Here is a 16,575-nt window from a genome sequence, read left to right as displayed (position 1 = left end):
AACCGCCATCCAGCAGACTGCTCTGTCTGTCCCGCACCAGACTTCCGCGGAACTTCACCTACCTACCTGAGTATCGGTCTTCGCCGCTGCGAGCGCCGTCGTAGGAACGGCTCGAGTAGGCGTCACGAGAGTCGCGCGCGGGAGCTGAATCATAGCTAGGAGGGTTAGCATCGCGATCGTAGTAACCACCACCACCACCGCGACGGTCATCTCCTCCACGGCGGTCTTCACCACGGCGCTCATCCCGGCTGTAACGGTCCTCACCGCGGCCAGAGTAGCGGTCGATTCCGCGGTAGCTGCCACTGCCACCATAGTCATCACGGTAGTCACGGTAGTCGCGTCGTCCGTAACCGCGGTCATAGTCCCGGCTACGGTCACTGTAGGAATCGTAGCGGCTGTACCGATCGTCACCACGACGACCATATCCGTAGCCGCCACCACGTCGGTCATCATAACGGTCACCACCTCGACGGGGAGGTCCACGGAATTCTGGCTTCGTCAGTGCCTGGTCGACATTGTCGCGAACGGGTATCTACTCACCACGCTTAGGGGGTCCAAAGTATTTTCCTGGAGTAGGAGTACGAGGGCGGCTACGACGCGCCTTCTCGATGCTCAGAGTACGACCTTCAATGACCTCGCCCTGGAGTCCCTCCTTGGCAGCGTCGGCCTGTTCAGCAGTGACCATCTTGACGAAGCCAAAGCCACGGGACTCCTTGGTGTGAGGGTCAACCATGATCGAGCAGTTCTCCACATCGCCGTACTTCTCGAAGAGACGCGAGACATCCGCTTCAGTCAGGCGCGGATTGATACCGGTGACGAAGAGATTCGAGCCAGGGTTCACTGCACCCTCGTCTTCATCATCCTTGCGCGGGCCAGAGGGAGGAGCTCTAAACATAACGTCAGTGTGAACTGCCGACAAGTTGGCAAAAAGGACCATCGAGGGACCGTCACGTACCGGTCAGAAGCACGACCGTTGGGAGATCTGCTACGAGTACGCTCTCCACGCGAATCTTCACGGGGAGAGGCACTGCGGTCGCGGTCGAAACGAGGTTCGTCTGGCAGACATGGGCATCAGCGTCAGCTGCCACCAACAGCAGTAAAAGTCGAAGCGACCCAATCGACAGGATAACACATACCATCGTAGCGACCGTTCTCGTTCTCGTATTCCGCGGTAGCCATGTTGAGTGATGTGAAGGTGATGGGGGAAGGGAAATGGGAAGGTGGCAAGAAGGGATGAAGCAGGACAAAAAAAGCGCGATCCAGCTACGGGGAGGAATAGACGCGGACGGGACCTGTTCGGTGAGGAGCTCAGCCGCAAAGACAGGAACCAACAGGTGACAGAGGGTGTTTACGGCCAGAAAGACTGACGGTTAGATTGAAAGGAGGGAAGAGGAAAAGGGAGGAAATAAAATAAAATAAAATAAAAAAGGCAGCGTTGGGTGAGACAAGGCAAGGCTGCAGGCTCTGCTGGGGTTTGACGTTCGCAGGGCAGCCAGCGAGATCGATCCAGCCTCACATGGGCTGAGATCACGCCAAGAAGCCCAACTGCAGGAACCTCTAACTAATAATATTAATGTATTAATGGATGAATCGATCTAGCTAAAATAATTACTGTAGTATGAATTCGATGGCTCCATGCAATAATAATTGTGAGGATATTTCTTGCCTGGAAGAAACGACCACTTGATTTCGTCAATCATGTACTTACTACTTTACTCGATGCATAGTTAACTGCCTATACTAGGTACACGACTATTGCGCGGCTGGCCCCATACATATAAGAATACACTAGAGTATACAATTTTTTGAAGTCATTCAGAAGGACGCTGGTCAACTACCAAGAGGTATCATCAAATAACGCTGGCCTGCATCCAGAACTCCTGAAACTGAAAACTGTCCGTCCGAATAACGCCTTCCAGACTGTCATGAATAATACACATCATACATACATGTAACAATGGGATAACAGACGGGCTTTACTTGAATCCCCGCCATCGTCTCCTTGTCCGATGGACCTTGACAGCCGTGTCGTCGGTCGCAACGGCAGGCTGGCCCTTCACTTCGGCAGTACCATTAGGCGCGGCCTCCGTGAGCTCCGGTTCACTGTCGACCAGGTCCTTAAGCTCATCCTCGTCAAGTTCACTCAGCTCTTCACTCATTCCCCGCATGACATCCCTCCCCGTCCAGCGTTCTTCATGGATGGTGGTTCCAACGGGGTCGAAAGGCTGCATGTACCACTGGATGCCACCTTGCTCCAGAGGAAGTTGTTGATCTCCCTGGAAACTCAAGGGCGGTGTCAAGGGCCCTCGCTGCGGAACTCCAGATCCACCGGGAGCCTGCGACTCGACGCTCTCATGGTCGTGCTTGATAACACCATTCACGGCTGCATGATTAGAGTCGACCGCCTCTAATGGAGGATTGTTACTTTCGCCTGGCGCTACAGCTTCCGCTTCTGCGGTTTCGGTTCCCGGTTGTGTATCCTGGGCTTTAGCGGAGCTGGTAACCTCATCAGCATCAGGCATGGCTATATCCCGCGGCTCATCCTCCACGCGGCCTAGATCGGGCTCGACTTTGGTGGCTGCTGCCTCAGACTCGGGCACATCCTCGACTTCACCATTAATGGCCATGGGTTTTCCGGGAACTTCCTGCTCAGCAGGAGCCCCAGCTGCCACGGACGCCCTCCGAGAAAGAACACTACTCTCCAGAATCAAATCGAGATCCTTCAGTTCTTTCTCGAAAGGCCGGCCATTCAACTCGCTCTCCTTCTTGATCGCATCCTCTAGTGCTGGCTGGATAGACTTGATGATTCTCTTCGCCAGCTTTCGCTTTTCGCGTTGTTCCAGACTGAGTTCCGGGGCTCGCCCACTGATCTGCATCTGTAATTCGGCGGTGTCCCCAGCAGGTTGGACACCGATCTCTGACGTGAAGACACTCGCCAGGTCGGCAGAAAACGCAGCGACAGATGTATAGGCGCGCTCTTCTAGTTTTGAGCGCACTGCAAGGAGCCCAGGTCGGAAAGCGGCCTTGTTGTCAAGCCTGCCAGACCGTCAGCAAACAGGATAAAGTCAGCTTCGCGAGATAACTGAGACTTACGCTTGTGCCTTTTCGAATATTGGCCAGAGAATAGGAGGTATGGGAAAGTAAACAGTGTCTACGATACTTCGAAGCATTTCTGCATCCTTCAACTTTTCTCTCTCTCGTTTCTTAACCTCGTCACACAATATCCTTATCTTGTCAAGGTCCACAAAGAGTCTCTCGGCGAAGTCGATGCGTCGCTGCAGCCTTACGCCGCCTATAGGCCCCATACCGGCGAAGTTCCTTCTAGTCATCTCCATAGAAGAGAATGTCTCAAGCTGGAGTTGCAATCTCTTTAATAGTGCTGCCCCTCGTCTGGCTTCTCGTTTAAGTGTCCAATATTTGCACGCATCTTCAGCGTACTGTTTTCTCTGGCGGACAGAGAATCTCTGAAGAGATGCGACAACAGAGTTGAGCACGACCTGTGGTATCACAGGGGCTCCAGACGGCAGCTTCCAGACGGTCTTGGGAGCTGCTAACCGCTTCTTTTTATTGCCCCCCACGGTAAGGGTCAGCCGCGGTGTGTTCATGTGGTGACCGTCATCACAAAAAGCATCCATCTCGTGGGAATAAGATGGTTCCAATGCCAACGCAGCTGCCTGACTATCACCCCACTGTCTTCCGTGCATGGTGTTTTTGTAATATTCGACTGCCTCAGCAGTAGCAACATCAGTATTATGTTCCCTTCGCCAATCTGGCGGCACATGCTTGTCACAAAAAGCTTTCAGCAGGTTCGAGTCCATGATCGCAGGACTACCGTGGCCCGACTTCATTTTCAGATAGAGCTGTGCCCTCCGAGCACACGTAACGTGAAACGCAACGAAACAGTTCTTGTTGCTACATTGGATCGAGGCACCCATCTTCTGCTTACAGATATAACAAGTGAGTTTCCATCGGCTTCGCGGCACCTTTTCCACGTCGGTGACTGGTTCCATCACAGACATGTTCCCTATAGAAACCTCAGGAATCCAAATTGCACACAGCAGATGCGACCATTTTGAGCTTGTCGTCTGTTTAAAAGCACCTTCAGTGTTCGGGCAGAAGATGCAGTTAGGTGAACCCCGACCAATAAGCTGGCACTTTCGACAAAGCCACTGACCTTCAGGGATGTATGGCACACCATAGCATTCCTGATGGACTGCAAGGTCACACCCGTCACAGAAGACGATTGCATTGGAGTTCTCACAATCACCGTCGTCGCAAATTGCACACTTGCTATCCTGTTCTTCGCCTGGACCGGCGGTCTCCCCATTCACAGCCGCTGCGGAGCTCGAACGAGGTCGCTGTGTCTGCGGAGGCTTGGGGTTTGGCTTTGGGATGCGCTTTTCGAGTGCGTACCATTCCTTTTCGATCTTGGTCAAAGTGATCTCAAAGACTGCCGGTTTAATGGCTTCCAGCTGGTCCTCTCGCCGCTTCGCATTGTAGTCCTCTAGCCATTTTTCATCTTGCTCGTCCATGTCATACTCAACCTTGCCTACACCAGCGCCACCGATTGCCGAGTTTATGTCTCCTTCTGTATTTGTAGGCTGGCTAATGTCCAAGTCTTCCTCTTGAGCACCTTCTGTCATGCGAATTAGGCGTCGATCGTGACGGAGAAAGAGGTCGCTCTCCTGATACCCGACGCTGGCCATGGTACGGTCGACATAATTCTGTTGGCCGATTCCCTTCTGTTCATAACGAACGAAAGGATCTCGGAGATGAAAGGACGGCTTAGGTAAGGTGAGTCTCTCGCGGGGGTTCGGGCCAGGAAGAGGCACTACCTTCGGTTCTTTAGGAGTGATTATACCGCTGAGCATGGCATCAGGACGTCGAGGAGGACGGCCTCGACCACGTTTCAAGGGTGTGATGATAGGTGGAGGTGGCACCTCATTCCCATTCGTGGCCGCATCACCCGAACCTTCTCCCTCAGCATTCCCACCTGGACCACGGTGCGACTCATCTTGTGGAAGACTCGAGGACCGAGTCAAGCCATCGACTTCGTCTGAGCTGAAGACGGCGAATTTCGCCTCAATGTCAAGGTCTGGGTGGAACTCTTCCCAACCCCTCTCCTCTCGGGGCTTGTATCCATCATCCTGCTGCAGCGCGAGGGCTGCAGCCGTAGCAGAACTGTATCTCGCGCGGTTTTGGTTCTTTTCTCGTCTTGGACGTGTTGACGGGGGCGTCGTTGGCGGCGGTTGGACAGAGTTGCTCTTATGATCTCGCGTATGCGGACGTGTTCGGCTAGTGGACTTGGTCTGGCCTCCTGTAGCGGTTGGGCCTGCCTGTGTCTCAGTGCCATCAATTTCGACATATCTGCCTCCCCCTCCAGGTCCACCTGGTATGTACTTTCGTTTCTTAAGCGGAGGTCCTTCGCTGCGGTCTGGATCGGACGGCCGGCCGCCCTTCAACGGGGCCTTGGATCGCGGCCTCGAAGCGCGAGGAGTAGGTCTGGGAACAGCCATCGGCGCCATGGCTATAAATGAAACACAAGTAGATGATGCTGTTATTATTCTGTTCGCCGCTGATAAGGCGTTGCGCGAGACGTATCGTCGAAGGCCGCCTGGGAGATGGGGTGAGAAATCAAACAGTGACAGACCCAGCCAGGCTGAAGGCAGTCGGCAGCGAGCAAGAGATGACCGCCGTTCGCATGACTCGACTGACTGACCAGGAAACGAGGGAAAGAAAGGATAATAAAGAGAGAGAGCGTTGCGACGGCGATGATCCGTAAGGGGACCTGTTCACAACGCGATGAAGGCGAGGTCCGCCTATGGACGTGCTCGAGACCGCGCTAACCACGTTTGGATTGGCGGGGACCCCGGTGACCTCCCAGGGCTGAGATCCAACTCTGGCGCCGTTTACTTAGAGCAGCTTGTACCGGAGCTTCGTTTCACGTCTGCTATAGCTACCAGCTCATCCGGTCCAGGGCAACAGAGGTCCAGGATGAGTGGTCCCGGTGATGACCGGTGAGTTCGCCATACCTTCACCTGTCCGTTGCCCTGCCCGAAGCCACCGTCAGCTAATCGCCCGCATTTCCTCTCAGATGGCGCGGAGGCCGACCGTACGACCCAAACCGCCCAAACCAGAGGCATTCCACTCCTGGTCCACGAGATCGAACGGGTCCACAAGGGGGCCATCGCGGTGCTCATGGTGCCAACTCGCCTAATGCCTGGGGAGCACAGCAGGTCCCTAGCGGTCCTCCGCAGGAGCAACACATTCCGGTCAGAGGCTTTAATGCGGCCGAGTCAAAAGGTGCTCTCAGGAGAGGTATGTCGGGTTTGCGTGCAACAGAGTATATAATGCATATCTGCTAACAAGCTTATAACTTGCTGCAGGTCCAGGAGGTATGTTTTGCGGAATTTTGTACGACAGTTAACGGATAGAAGCTAAACCTTCATGATCTGTTACCAGAGCCAAAGCCGACTGCATACAAGCCAACGGGGAAAGAAGTGAATAACAGAGCCAGTGGTCCTTGGGGTTCCAAGCGTATGTCCACATTCGCGTCATACACACGAGGTATACTACGATTAACACAGTACAGCAAACACAATGGCCAACGGAAAGGACTTCTTCCTCGAGCTTCGAAAGCAGGTGTCTGCCTTGCAGCAGGGTGGAAACGTAGCTGGCGGTTGATCGTCGACCGGTTGCTAGAAAGCACTCTACGCTCTTTCACTCAAGGTCAAATGCAAAAGGGACCCTTCCCTGTGCGGTCCCGCATTGGCTGTCTAGTTAATTCTAAGACATCCATGGGTCGCGACTGATCCTTCGCTGCGGGGCTCAGGTAGGATGGAATGGCAATCCTGGATGTAACTAGAAAAGCTCTAACAAAACATCATTACTATATGCGAGCATTCTGTAGATGACAACGTAAAGAAATAGTTCTCATCCGTATGATAATTCATGTCATCCGGAGTCTAAAGGCTACTCGGGTCACTATCCCTATGGAAATAGCGCACATTTAATGCCTCCAGTATGGAGGTGTAGGTCAGAAATCTACATAACCGCGGTAAACACCGCCATTTGTCACTTCCCTCGGAGAATGCTATAGAATATCTATAGACAGTGAATACACTGATAAGATAGCTATCGTTTGTACTTCGCGGCTATGAGCACGGTTTCATTTGTATTGGTTTTGCATCAATGCGCTGTGGATACCGTAACCTAATTAGTGAAGCTTTTGAACTAAAAACAGTATTATTCTACTTCCGAAAAGCTTAGTGAGGACTAACTAAGTAACAATGATAACTAGATCTAGGTTTATCTAGTCGGATTTCCCACGCCCCCTAAGCTTCCCCAGATTAACTTAGATTCTCTCCAAGTTCTGGCATAGCCCACTCCTTCGTCCATTCAAGACGGAGAACCTGACTCGAAGTTGTACTTTCCTGTGGCTTGAACATACCTTTCAGCATTTCGAACACAGCGATCTTCTCTTCCTCCTCCATCTGTTCCATGTATCTTCCCCGCCTAGGTTCCTGTATCGAGTTCCCCGAGAGGCCGTCCCATGATCGCTTCTTTCCCGTGATGTTTATGCTAGAGCGGTGTACGCGTCGCAAAACCACTCTGTCGAGTTTTCTTTTCCTTACCGCACCGCTCCCCCGCCCCCAGTAGTAACTTACCAAGGACCTTAACATGCTCCTCAGTCACACGAACAGGTGTAGGCAAGTGAAGAAAGGTTCAAAACTATGTCTCTGGCCCAAAACTTCCCATCCAACGCAATCAAATGCCCATGTATCTGCAGCAGAGGAAAGCGGTTCTTCAGGTAAGAATCACACCTTGGGAGCAACAGAGAGTAGTGGAATATTCGAAGATTGTCATTTTGTAGTTAATAGCATAAAGGACTCTCCGAAATCGGTGAGAATAACACCAGCTTCAGAAAGGTCAATCGCCCTTTGACTCAGCCACTCGACGTTATATGTCATTCTTCTTGCGCTGAATTGAGAAGTGAGAATCTTCATAGCAACGTATTTGGCGGAGACCTGGTCTGTTGCAAGCCATGTGTGAACAGCCACCATAGCCAAGTTTATGATAGTTCGCTATAGGCTCGACATCTTTCAGGTAATCATGTTAGATATAGGTGTGAACGAAGACGATTCTGAGATTGTACATCTTGACTGTCTTTCGAGGTTCCCGGAGCTGTGATATGCCTTAGTTGACCCTGAGGTGGAATGAACGAGTGCGGTGTGAGCAAATTCCAATGGAAAGCAGCGAACGCTAATATAACCAATTCAGAGTAATCAGCGATTTTCTTTTAGTATGAAAAGTCATTTCCATTAGAGCTCATCAACAATGAAAACTTGATTGTTACCTATCCTTTTGTTGAGAGAGCCGTACGCACCCCTACGGTGACTGCAATCCGTAAGCTACAGAATAACTCATTCAGGAATATCCTACAATTTCGAGATAAGTTTCACGGATAGAAAGGTTGGTAACTCAGATACTAAGTCGTCAGATAAACATCAGTCGGGCCGTTCATGGCCCGACCTTAAACTGAGGATAATTAACTAGGTACCTTTATGTATGAGTTAACCGTAGTATATTTTTAGTCCGCTACTTACCGGGCCCACTGACCCCAAGCAACAAACCGCCGTAGTTTATCAAGATGGAGTTTAGAAGAACCCGTAGTTGATACTACCCCATCAGCTATAGTATCATATTATCTGCGGAGAAGAGAAAGAATTCTGGAGCGATGCAGCTTTCTGGCCTCGGGTATGCCAAAAACCCGAAGCTCGCTGGATCCTCGCCTGCTGCCCTAATAATAATACCGAAAGCTTTGCGAATGCGAAAGACAACTTCTGAACCCGTCTGACTGATTACTGTGGATCCCCGTTTCCACTCGTCTCGACTTCTAATTTACACACTTGGCAAGCCAATTGATTCACCATTACTGTGTTTCCTGTGAGGAGGGGGGCTAAGACCGCCCCCGCGAGCCGTTAACGGCCCCTCAAATAAAGACCTGGACTTACGATCTATACCGAAATAGTCTGCTTAGAAGATCCTATCACTGGAAATGCAAGGTCCTGTTCTCTCTTATCCTTCAGATTATGGGCTAACCGGATAGAACCGCTATAGTCATCTCATATACACTTTCTAAATGGTCCCGGATTGCTAGCTAGAATCAAGCATATCATGACGGCGCGAGGTGTATGTGTGCTTTTAATAGAAGTAATTATGATTGGATACAATGCAGGTACAACCATGGTTGCGGCGGTAGAAATGATACCAGAGTCTATATGTCCGCTGCTGGGGCAATTGAGTCAGCTGCCATATATATTATTATTACCCAGGCGTTCGATGTCCTGACTTGTCCATCCGCAATTGGTCATGTTTACCAACGCTTGTATGCTGCTTCTCCACAGGCGCTTAGAGGAGAGCTCGTGGATGGACCAGTCTTCGATTCAATCAGGAAAAGCCTCTTTGTCATGAACGCCTAAGGCTGGGTCTACTGCGGTCGCCTGAAGACCACATAGGAGCCGGATTGGCTGACACGCAAACCACGCAAAACAGACACCTTCATATCGACAGCCTAGTTCCCATGTTTGCCAGGCTGTGCAGGGTATTCCACACAAGAGACCCCGTTAAGCGCCGGAAACCATGATCACGTCGCGGGACATGTCCCGATATGTAGCCCGTTATTTAGCGTATAACCGCCAGAGACCTCATACTTAACGGTTCAATGAGGAAACTGCGAATTCACCTGATGCCAGCCCACTTTATACAGCTTCTCCGAGAAAGCCTGATGCTCGAGAGAATTGCGCAAGGCAGTGAACTGCAGTTGCAGTACAATTCATGTCGTTATCTTTGCGACTGATGGACTGGTCCGTATGTTTATGATAGTTTGCTGGCTGTTGAGGAAGGTCTCCTCGATATTCTCTGCGACGCTGATTTTTGTTGGTTTGGCGCATACTGCTTTATTGAACAGTGGACATGGGATATGAGAGCGGGACCGTATCTCAAAATAGTTCAGCGTGCATCCACCGGGTTTGGCCTGGCCTTCCTGGGATGCAGACCATAGTGGAGGGTGTGGTGGCTTATGTTGGGCTTGCGGCAAGCTGAGATCGTCTGGCGCGTAACCTGCAGCTTCGAGAATAATAACCAGTAGCAACAATGAGGGAAAGGCTTGGATGAAACATGAAGCCTGAAGTTCGAGGCTAAAAAAAAAATATCCAGCCCTATGAATGGTACGCTCTCTTTCCAAAAACCGACAGATCCGCCGTAATCTCGCGCAGCTTCTTATCTTGATGCTCGAGGCCTTCCAGCCGTCCTGGAGGGCGAAGCATTCAACACAACCGCCGCCACCATCTGGCCCCCACCACGTTCCTGAGTTAGACTCTACATAGCATAACGGCTACCATCAATCTTCTCTGCTTTCGTCAGTTGTCATACTGAACCCTGCTGCGCCTGTATGACCATGTCTAGGTATGCATATGGGTGTTCCTTGCTCGTGCAGAGAAGGTCTATATCTGCGTACGTGGAGATGCGGCTACTTTACAGACAAAGGCTATCACCTGAAGGGCTGCACTCCCACCATCCAGGGATGGCTTGCAGATTGGCCGTAGGGGGATAGGCTGAGTGGTCGAAGGCCTCCATGCCGGAGATCATGACTTATTCATAGTATACTGGCTCCACCCTCCGATTTGCTGCTCCAAGAATTCATTGCTTGAATTTCCTTCGATGGTTTGTTCACCAATTCGACCCCAAGGACAGAGTGGTATTCCATATAGTCGAGAAAGGCTCCACCACATCTAACAGACCAAGCAGACAAGGAAACCAACTCAATAAGAAAACTGCCATCTCGCTCATCGGGTGAATTTGTCTTTACAGCCAACCTATCTGCCTTTCAAACAAGAACTTCTTTTCTGCTAGTTATTCCATATTGACTTGTCTGTTCAGTGTGCTTTGTCTTTCATTCCTTCTCCTTGTGACACAGCAGAAAGCAATATCACTGTAAAAAGTTTCGTCCGGCTTTGTCAGAGTATCATATCCTCATGTCTGAACGACCATAGTCGAGTACTCAGTCGGCTATAGGGCTTATAGCTCTGCTAATTCTAATCTTGACTTCCTGCTCCTATGAGCACTATTACGTATGATATCTTCTCCAAAAATCTTTGCACTAAACTAACGGATAAGTCCGAGATACGAAATCAGTTCCTTTCGGGGAATGGTAACCAAATATACGATGCAGGGTGTCTCCCAAGGCTACGGGGACGGAAGACTATTACGATCTAACACACTACCAACTCCATGGGGAAGACCGGAATATCGAGCACCGAACAAGAATTCTATCATACGAGGCTCTCTTTCTCCGGATCGAGAGGAAGCTCAATTCCAAATATCTGGGCCAGAACGATTGTCTGGGAAAGTATCTTATTCATCAGGGCCATGGCAGGACGAAGAAGACAATATCCTTCTCAATGCCCGCTCCCGGGGCCACGGATGGAAACAAATCCAGAAGGAGTATTTCCCTTCCAAATCGTCAAATGCGTGCCGTAAAAGATACGAGCGGCTTATAGCAAAGAAACGTGGGAGTAGTTGGGACGAGGCCAAGTTTGAGAAACTTGGCATTCTGTATAAGCAGCTACGCGAACAGATATGGATGCCACTAGCTGATGCTATGGACGAATCATGGGAGGATGTTGAGAAAGCTGTAAGTCCATTCAGAATTTGCTTCAAATTCTTCCTGCATTTTCCTCTGATACCAGACATTTTCGTCTGTACATACATGGCTAATGTTAACCTAGTGTTTCGGGCGTGGTCTCAGGTCTTTGAAAAATGCGCGAAAGATCAGATCAGATAATAGTATTGAAAACCGCAAGGCAAACATGCACGGCGAACATGAGATGCCGCAAACGAGTAAGAAAAATGCTATGCCAAGGCTGGAACAGCTCCTCTCCTGACTGGAGAATCTCACTTATACTATGTATTTTTGCTCCTGCGAGGGGACTATTCTATCATTTACTCTTGCTTTCTTTTTGCGGAGATTGGATTTTTTTTTTTCTTTTTTTTCTTTTCTTTCTTTTTTTTGGTTTCTTTTATTTGAACGGTTTCCTTGAACCATGTTCTGTGAATATCTGCCACCTTGGCAGTTTTTTCCCTCTCATCTCCTTGTTCTATGTATATTCTATTTTACAGTTTTGATGCTTTTAAATGACCCATGAAAGTTTCCAAGAAAGGATAACCGCACAAACTCGAGGGTATCGGTAAATATGATACAAGCGGTGATCACATAGCGTACATCCAAGATGCAGAAGACAAAATGTCCAGACGCCAGTAGAGCAGTCCTGGCAGATATATCAGACCGCTGTCCAACCAGGAGGTCCCAGAACGCCGCCGTCTTCAGACGTCGGATCCAGGGACCACTTTCGCAAAGCTCGACAGCTAAGTTCAGTGCGCCATCCAGCCTCAAACATCTCAATTCCAGCCCAACCGATCATAGCAGCATTATCGGTGCAGAGGTACGGCGGAGGCGCGACGAGCTCGACATGCCCGAACCCGCGGACGTCGAGGAATGAGCGAAGGATTGTCATGAGGTACCGATTTGCTGCGACTCCACCGCTGACTACAAGAGTTTTGACCTGCTCACTCTGGCCTGCTTGATCCCGCAAAGCTTCCAGAGCAATAACAGTTCGTGAGGCGAGATGCTCAAAGCATACGCGCATTGACTCCCGCGCAAGAGCAACACGCTCATCGTCAGACGTGAGCTGGTTTTCTTTCTCTCTATTTGTAAAGAGCCTCGTCACCGTGCTAGGTACAGACGAAAAACTGAACTGCAGTTGGCGTGTGTTTGCTAGTGGAGTCGTGATGGACCAGCCCCAAGGGCTCTCCCGCTTGACTTGCTCTTCCCCACGAGTCATTGCAGGGCGATAGTCGCTGTAGTCGGCAGAGCCATTAGGGAATGCGAACTGCTCCAACATCTTGCCGTACATTGTGTTCTTTGCCGTTTGGAGCAGCGACTCCGGAAGTATCAGCCGAGCCGACTTGTCGAGAGCTTCTCCGATTGCTATGTCGGCACTTGACGCCATGAGGGCATGATCAGTGACGGAGCTAGACCTCACTAGCAGGGAATGTCCGCCGGAGACTAAGATAGACAGGAATGGGAATTCCGGATGTGCCTTTCCTGTTTGATTTCTGTGCTCTTTTCCTGCAGTCAGAGCGGACACCAACCTCGGAGTCAACAGATGCGCCTGCATATGATGAACGCCAACAAAAGGTATCTGCCATGCTACAGCGAGTCCCTTCCCGGTATCCAACCCAACGGAGAGGTTGGATCTCATGCCAGGTCCTCTAGTCGCAGATATAAAATCCGGTATCCTTCGCAACCTGCCTCCGTCTGCATCCTTTATCACTTTGCCATTGGTACTCGCCTGACTCTCCGGAACAGGCGGTAGTGACTTTATTGCCTTGTCGACAAGCTTTGCAAGACTCTCTTGATGCGATTGTAACGCTTCTATGGGGTGGATGCCTCGGTACTGCCTCGTGTCAGCGGTGACATTTTCGAGAAAGTGTATCGTCGCCGGGCTGTCGGATGCCCGAGTATGTTTTTCGACAATTGCAACGGAAGTGTCGTCACTAAAAGGTACAACAATCGCAGTCAGCATTTCGCTTTCCCGAAAAGAGCACAAAATGGCAGATAGAACAAAAGAAGCCAGGGGACAAGGACTATGTACCAAGAAGTTTCAATAGCAAGAGTGAGCAAGCTCCGATGAGAACCCGCAGGTATCGAAACAGCAGCACCGCGAAACCTGCGCAGTGCGGGAGCAACTGCTCTGCAATTCAACATTTGTATGTTTAATACTGGCCCATGAAGAAGACAAAATACATAAAAGATAAAGGTATTTGGTGAAGAAAGTTCCAGCGCCGGTAAGATAAGACACTCGTATTGCTTGGTCAAAATGGTTCGCCGGCGCGAACATCTTTCCCCGGAGGTTCGCAGCAAAATCCGATCTCGCACGGGCCACTTGAGCCCTGAATCGGTGCCCTAATTCTGGTTAAACCTAGGCTTTAGTATTTTGTAGATATGAAGAACATCTCTGAAATTTAGACGGCATTTACTGTTCTAGATATTATAGGGTGAACAGTGAGAAAGTCGCTGGAGTGTTCCTAGCTTAGGTACCACCACGCAGTTAGCCGGATCAACCTGCATTAATTCAGAGATGTGATACGATCTACGAATACGAACCCTTACAAGCTACATCAACACCCGGGAAGAGCTGTAACTAGGTAAAGAACGGTAACGACTGTCATGTTTATTTGCTATTTACATCTGCACATGCAAGCGATAAGTCGGGCATTAGGAGGCATAACATCATATAATATCCATAACTGCGTTTCTGTTGTTGACTTCTTTTTTTACCCGAACTTTGGTTTCGTCTGGCTAATCCGACCTCGACCACGCGTATGAAAGGACGAGTTTGACTCGAAGATTGGCGGGCCTCACGGTGTGTATGTCGGAGCCGGGCGCGGCTGTTCATCAATTGATAGTATTGACTCCGCCCAGGATAGGTCCACAATCGTCGCTGCGCTTCAAGCCCTTCGTGGCTCAACTGGGTTGCGATTGATTGTGTGGATTTTTGGTTCGTTCATTCGGAAAACTTGGCCTATGTAATTCAAGAGCGCCTGCCCCATCGTCGCTCATCGCGGGACATCTTGACATAGCCTCCATAGACATCATCCTTGTTCTCGATGGGGGTTACGCAGTAAACAGTTGGACTGTTCTGGAACTGGATGCGCTTGTCTCTGCTCGCGTTGGACTCCGCACTTTTCTTCAGGATACTTTTCGATGAGCTCGAATTCGCATAGGAATATGTCGGCACCTGCAACGTCTGGTAACCTCGCTGGTTTGCCACTGTATTTCTCGCCGTCGGGCTAAGAGGAGAAGGCGAGGTCGGCGTGCGAGGCATTGCGCCAGGAGACTTGAGCGACAACGACGGACGGCCGGAGTTTTGAGTCACGGCAGAGATGCTCAGAGAGAGCTTTGGCTTGGAAGCACGAGCGGCGTACATGATGGGATCTGGACGATTGCAGTTTGGTTCGATTAGGGAGCCGGGGGGAGTATGTATTAATGTAGAATAAGAAGATGACGATATTGATAACTAGAAACGCTGTTTCTTTTTCTTGTTCCTTCGATATCAACAGAGGGGGACTTTGATCAACAAAGTTGCTCTGGTTTTGGGGGGATGGGGTATGGATATTATTGACGCAAGTACGACTATGGAGCTTGGGTGATTATGTCCAAGTGCAAATGAGACTGTTCGATTGGACCAGCCAAACGAAGCAGATGAAAATAGAAAAAACGAGAAAAAACACGACGGCGAAATGAATTAGAACTGTTTCCAACACAGAAAATGCCTAGTAAAGAGAAAGGAGAGGATAGGAGGAGCGCAGGATAGGCGCCCGGTTATATAAGTGGAAGAGGGGTAGCGAAGGAGAGGCCAGGAAAGCTTGTGTTGCTTGTTGGATTGCGCTGGTTTGTATGGCGGTTGGCTTGTACGTATGGTGGAGAGAACCGGGTGGCTTGGGAACGGGCTCGTTTTTGTTTGCCAATAAGGACGTCTCACAACAACTACTAGGCGCCGGACGAACGCAAGACGATGCACGTTACAGCTTGAGTCACATCCTACTAGTATCTTCTCCCCTCTTCATTGTCCAATAATGCGTAAAAGATCCGGTTTGTGTGGTTGGGGTCATATCTGCAGAAGGTTGGTGATTGTGATGAGATCGATAACTTGATGCCTTAGACACATCAGGTGCACACGCTACCAAACTTGGAGAAGAGAACAATAAAGCCTTGGCTGGTTCTAGACAATCAAGAAAAGCAGACTATTGTGTGATATAGAGCCATAGAATAATACTTCGGAGGGGTATGAAGTAAGGTTGTTAGCATCCCTTCGACAAGTTTACCCCTCTGAGTCACGATGCCAACCAGAATAATGAGGCATGCATAATCTTTGTTTGGATACGTCTGAATCTAGCTGTTATGCATCTAGCCTTTCTTTGATATTTCGGCGCAGAGAAATCACCTGGGCGACCTTTGTCCCAACAGTCTAACCAGTCCTTACACACAAAGACCGCGGGAGACCAGTCGAACAAATGATGGAAGTAGAATCTCCAGAGACCCTCAGTAGGAAACAAAGAGGGAGAGAGAGAAGAGGCCCAACTGTTTGCTTCTGAGCTTCAATAATGTCCGCGGCCAGGGATTTCTTCAGTATTAGCCAAATCTGGAGGTTGGCCTGCATCCTAATCACATCTCCAAACCTTGAGGAAACTCAAAACAATATAGCACGTATGGCAAAGGCACCCCGGCCTCTCATTTACAGCTTCCCAGAGATTGAAATTCAGCTTCTGCTTGATAACCTTTATGGGATGAACCTCTAATCCTCAAATGCAGCACGAAGTCTTTTGTCGTAATCCTCTTTATCTTTGACCCTTGTGCACATGAGTTTCCCTGGATCAACACTCCAGTAATGACCCATGGTTTTGGAAAAATGGCGGGTCCTCGATATGTTGATCTGAATACCTGTGTTGAAT

At 49.9% G+C, this 16,575-nt stretch overlaps 6 protein-coding genes across 6 annotated transcripts; 2 read left to right on the top strand and 4 right to left on the bottom strand.

The window, feature by feature from the left end:
- Positions 1 to 58: 58 nt before the first annotated feature.
- C8Q69DRAFT_507367 (transformer-SR ribonucleo protein, variant) lies at positions 59 to 1,179 on the bottom strand (the record flags this gene model as incomplete). Its single annotated transcript, XM_028632883.1, has 4 exons — positions 59 to 489; positions 541 to 887; positions 956 to 1,055; positions 1,137 to 1,179. The coding sequence occupies 4 exons, from the start codon at positions 1,177 to 1,179 to the stop codon at positions 59 to 61; spliced, it is 921 nt and encodes a 306-aa protein (XP_028484638.1).
- Positions 1,180 to 1,666: 487 nt separating this feature from the next.
- Positions 1,667 to 5,920, bottom strand: C8Q69DRAFT_468506 (hypothetical protein). Its single transcript, XM_028630693.1, has 2 exons — positions 3,094 to 5,920; positions 1,667 to 3,036 (listed from the first exon to the last, which is right to left on the bottom strand). The coding sequence occupies exons 1-2, from the start codon at positions 5,523 to 5,525 to the stop codon at positions 1,977 to 1,979; spliced, it is 3,492 nt and encodes a 1,163-aa protein (XP_028484637.1). The 5' UTR covers positions 5,526 to 5,920; the 3' UTR covers positions 1,667 to 1,976.
- Positions 5,921 to 6,901, top strand: C8Q69DRAFT_468498 (hypothetical protein). The gene is made up of 5 exons (XM_028630692.1): positions 5,921 to 6,017; positions 6,095 to 6,318; positions 6,387 to 6,395; positions 6,463 to 6,537; positions 6,593 to 6,901. Exons 1-5 carry the CDS (start codon positions 5,995 to 5,997, stop codon positions 6,682 to 6,684), a joined length of 423 nt encoding a protein of 140 aa, XP_028484636.1. The 5' UTR covers positions 5,921 to 5,994; the 3' UTR covers positions 6,685 to 6,901.
- A 3,966-nt stretch (positions 6,902 to 10,867) lies between these two features.
- C8Q69DRAFT_277536 (hypothetical protein) lies at positions 10,868 to 12,143 on the top strand. Its single transcript, XM_028626870.1, has 3 exons — positions 10,868 to 11,132; positions 11,179 to 11,695; positions 11,790 to 12,143. Exons 1-3 carry the CDS (start codon positions 11,119 to 11,121, stop codon positions 11,943 to 11,945), a joined length of 687 nt encoding a protein of 228 aa, XP_028484635.1. The 5' UTR covers positions 10,868 to 11,118; the 3' UTR covers positions 11,946 to 12,143.
- C8Q69DRAFT_468490 (putative O-sialoglyco protein endopeptidase) lies at positions 11,995 to 13,961 on the bottom strand. The gene is made up of 2 exons (XM_028630691.1): positions 13,716 to 13,961; positions 11,995 to 13,617 (listed from the first exon to the last, which is right to left on the bottom strand). The coding sequence occupies exons 1-2, from the start codon at positions 13,826 to 13,828 to the stop codon at positions 12,342 to 12,344; spliced, it is 1,389 nt and encodes a 462-aa protein (XP_028484634.1). The 5' UTR covers positions 13,829 to 13,961; the 3' UTR covers positions 11,995 to 12,341.
- Positions 13,962 to 14,270: 309 nt separating this feature from the next.
- On the bottom strand, positions 14,271 to 15,522 carry C8Q69DRAFT_528128 (hypothetical protein). Its single transcript, XM_028633665.1, has one exon. The coding sequence runs from the start codon at positions 15,048 to 15,050 to the stop codon at positions 14,655 to 14,657; it is 396 nt and encodes a 131-aa protein (XP_028484633.1). The 5' UTR covers positions 15,051 to 15,522; the 3' UTR covers positions 14,271 to 14,654.
- Between the last annotated feature and the right edge of the window lie 1,053 nt (positions 15,523 to 16,575).

Source organism: Paecilomyces variotii (genome assembly GCF_004022145.1).
Source record: "Paecilomyces variotii strain CBS 101075 chromosome Unknown C8Q69scaffold_6, whole genome shotgun sequence".
NCBI classification, from domain to species: Eukaryota; Fungi; Ascomycota; class Eurotiomycetes; order Eurotiales; family Thermoascaceae; genus Paecilomyces; species Paecilomyces variotii.
Note: the sequence above shows the minus strand (reverse complement) of the source record. Positions and strands in the feature narration are given on the sequence as shown.

Coding starts and splice junctions, on each gene's coding strand:
- C8Q69DRAFT_468506 (XM_028630693.1), bottom strand. CDS start 5,525: ATGGCGCCGATGGCTGTTCCCAGACCTACTCCTCGCGCTTCGAGGCCG. Junction 3,037..3,093: donor ATATTCGAAAAGGCACAAGC/GTAAGTCTCAGT, acceptor ACGGTCTGGCAG/GCTTGACAACAAGGCCGCTT.
- C8Q69DRAFT_468498 (XM_028630692.1), top strand. CDS start 5,995: ATGAGTGGTCCCGGTGATGACCG. Junction 6,018..6,094: donor AGTGGTCCCGGTGATGACCG/GTGAGTTCGCCA, acceptor ATTTCCTCTCAG/ATGGCGCGGAGGCCGACCGT. Junction 6,538..6,592: donor TGGTCCTTGGGGTTCCAAGC/GTATGTCCACAT, acceptor AACACAGTACAG/CAAACACAATGGCCAACGGA.
- C8Q69DRAFT_468490 (XM_028630691.1), bottom strand. CDS start 13,828: ATGTTGAATTGCAGAGCAGTTGCTCCCGCACTGCGCAGGTTTCGCGGT. Junction 13,618..13,715: donor CTTGCTATTGAAACTTCTTG/GTACATAGTCCT, acceptor TGTACCTTTTAG/TGACGACACTTCCGTTGCAA.
- C8Q69DRAFT_277536 (XM_028626870.1), top strand. Junction 11,696..11,789: donor GGGAGGATGTTGAGAAAGCT/GTAAGTCCATTC, acceptor ATGTTAACCTAG/TGTTTCGGGCGTGGTCTCAG.
- C8Q69DRAFT_528128 (XM_028633665.1), bottom strand. CDS start 15,050: ATGTACGCCGCTCGTGCTTCCAAGCCAAAGCTCTCTCTGAGCATCTCT.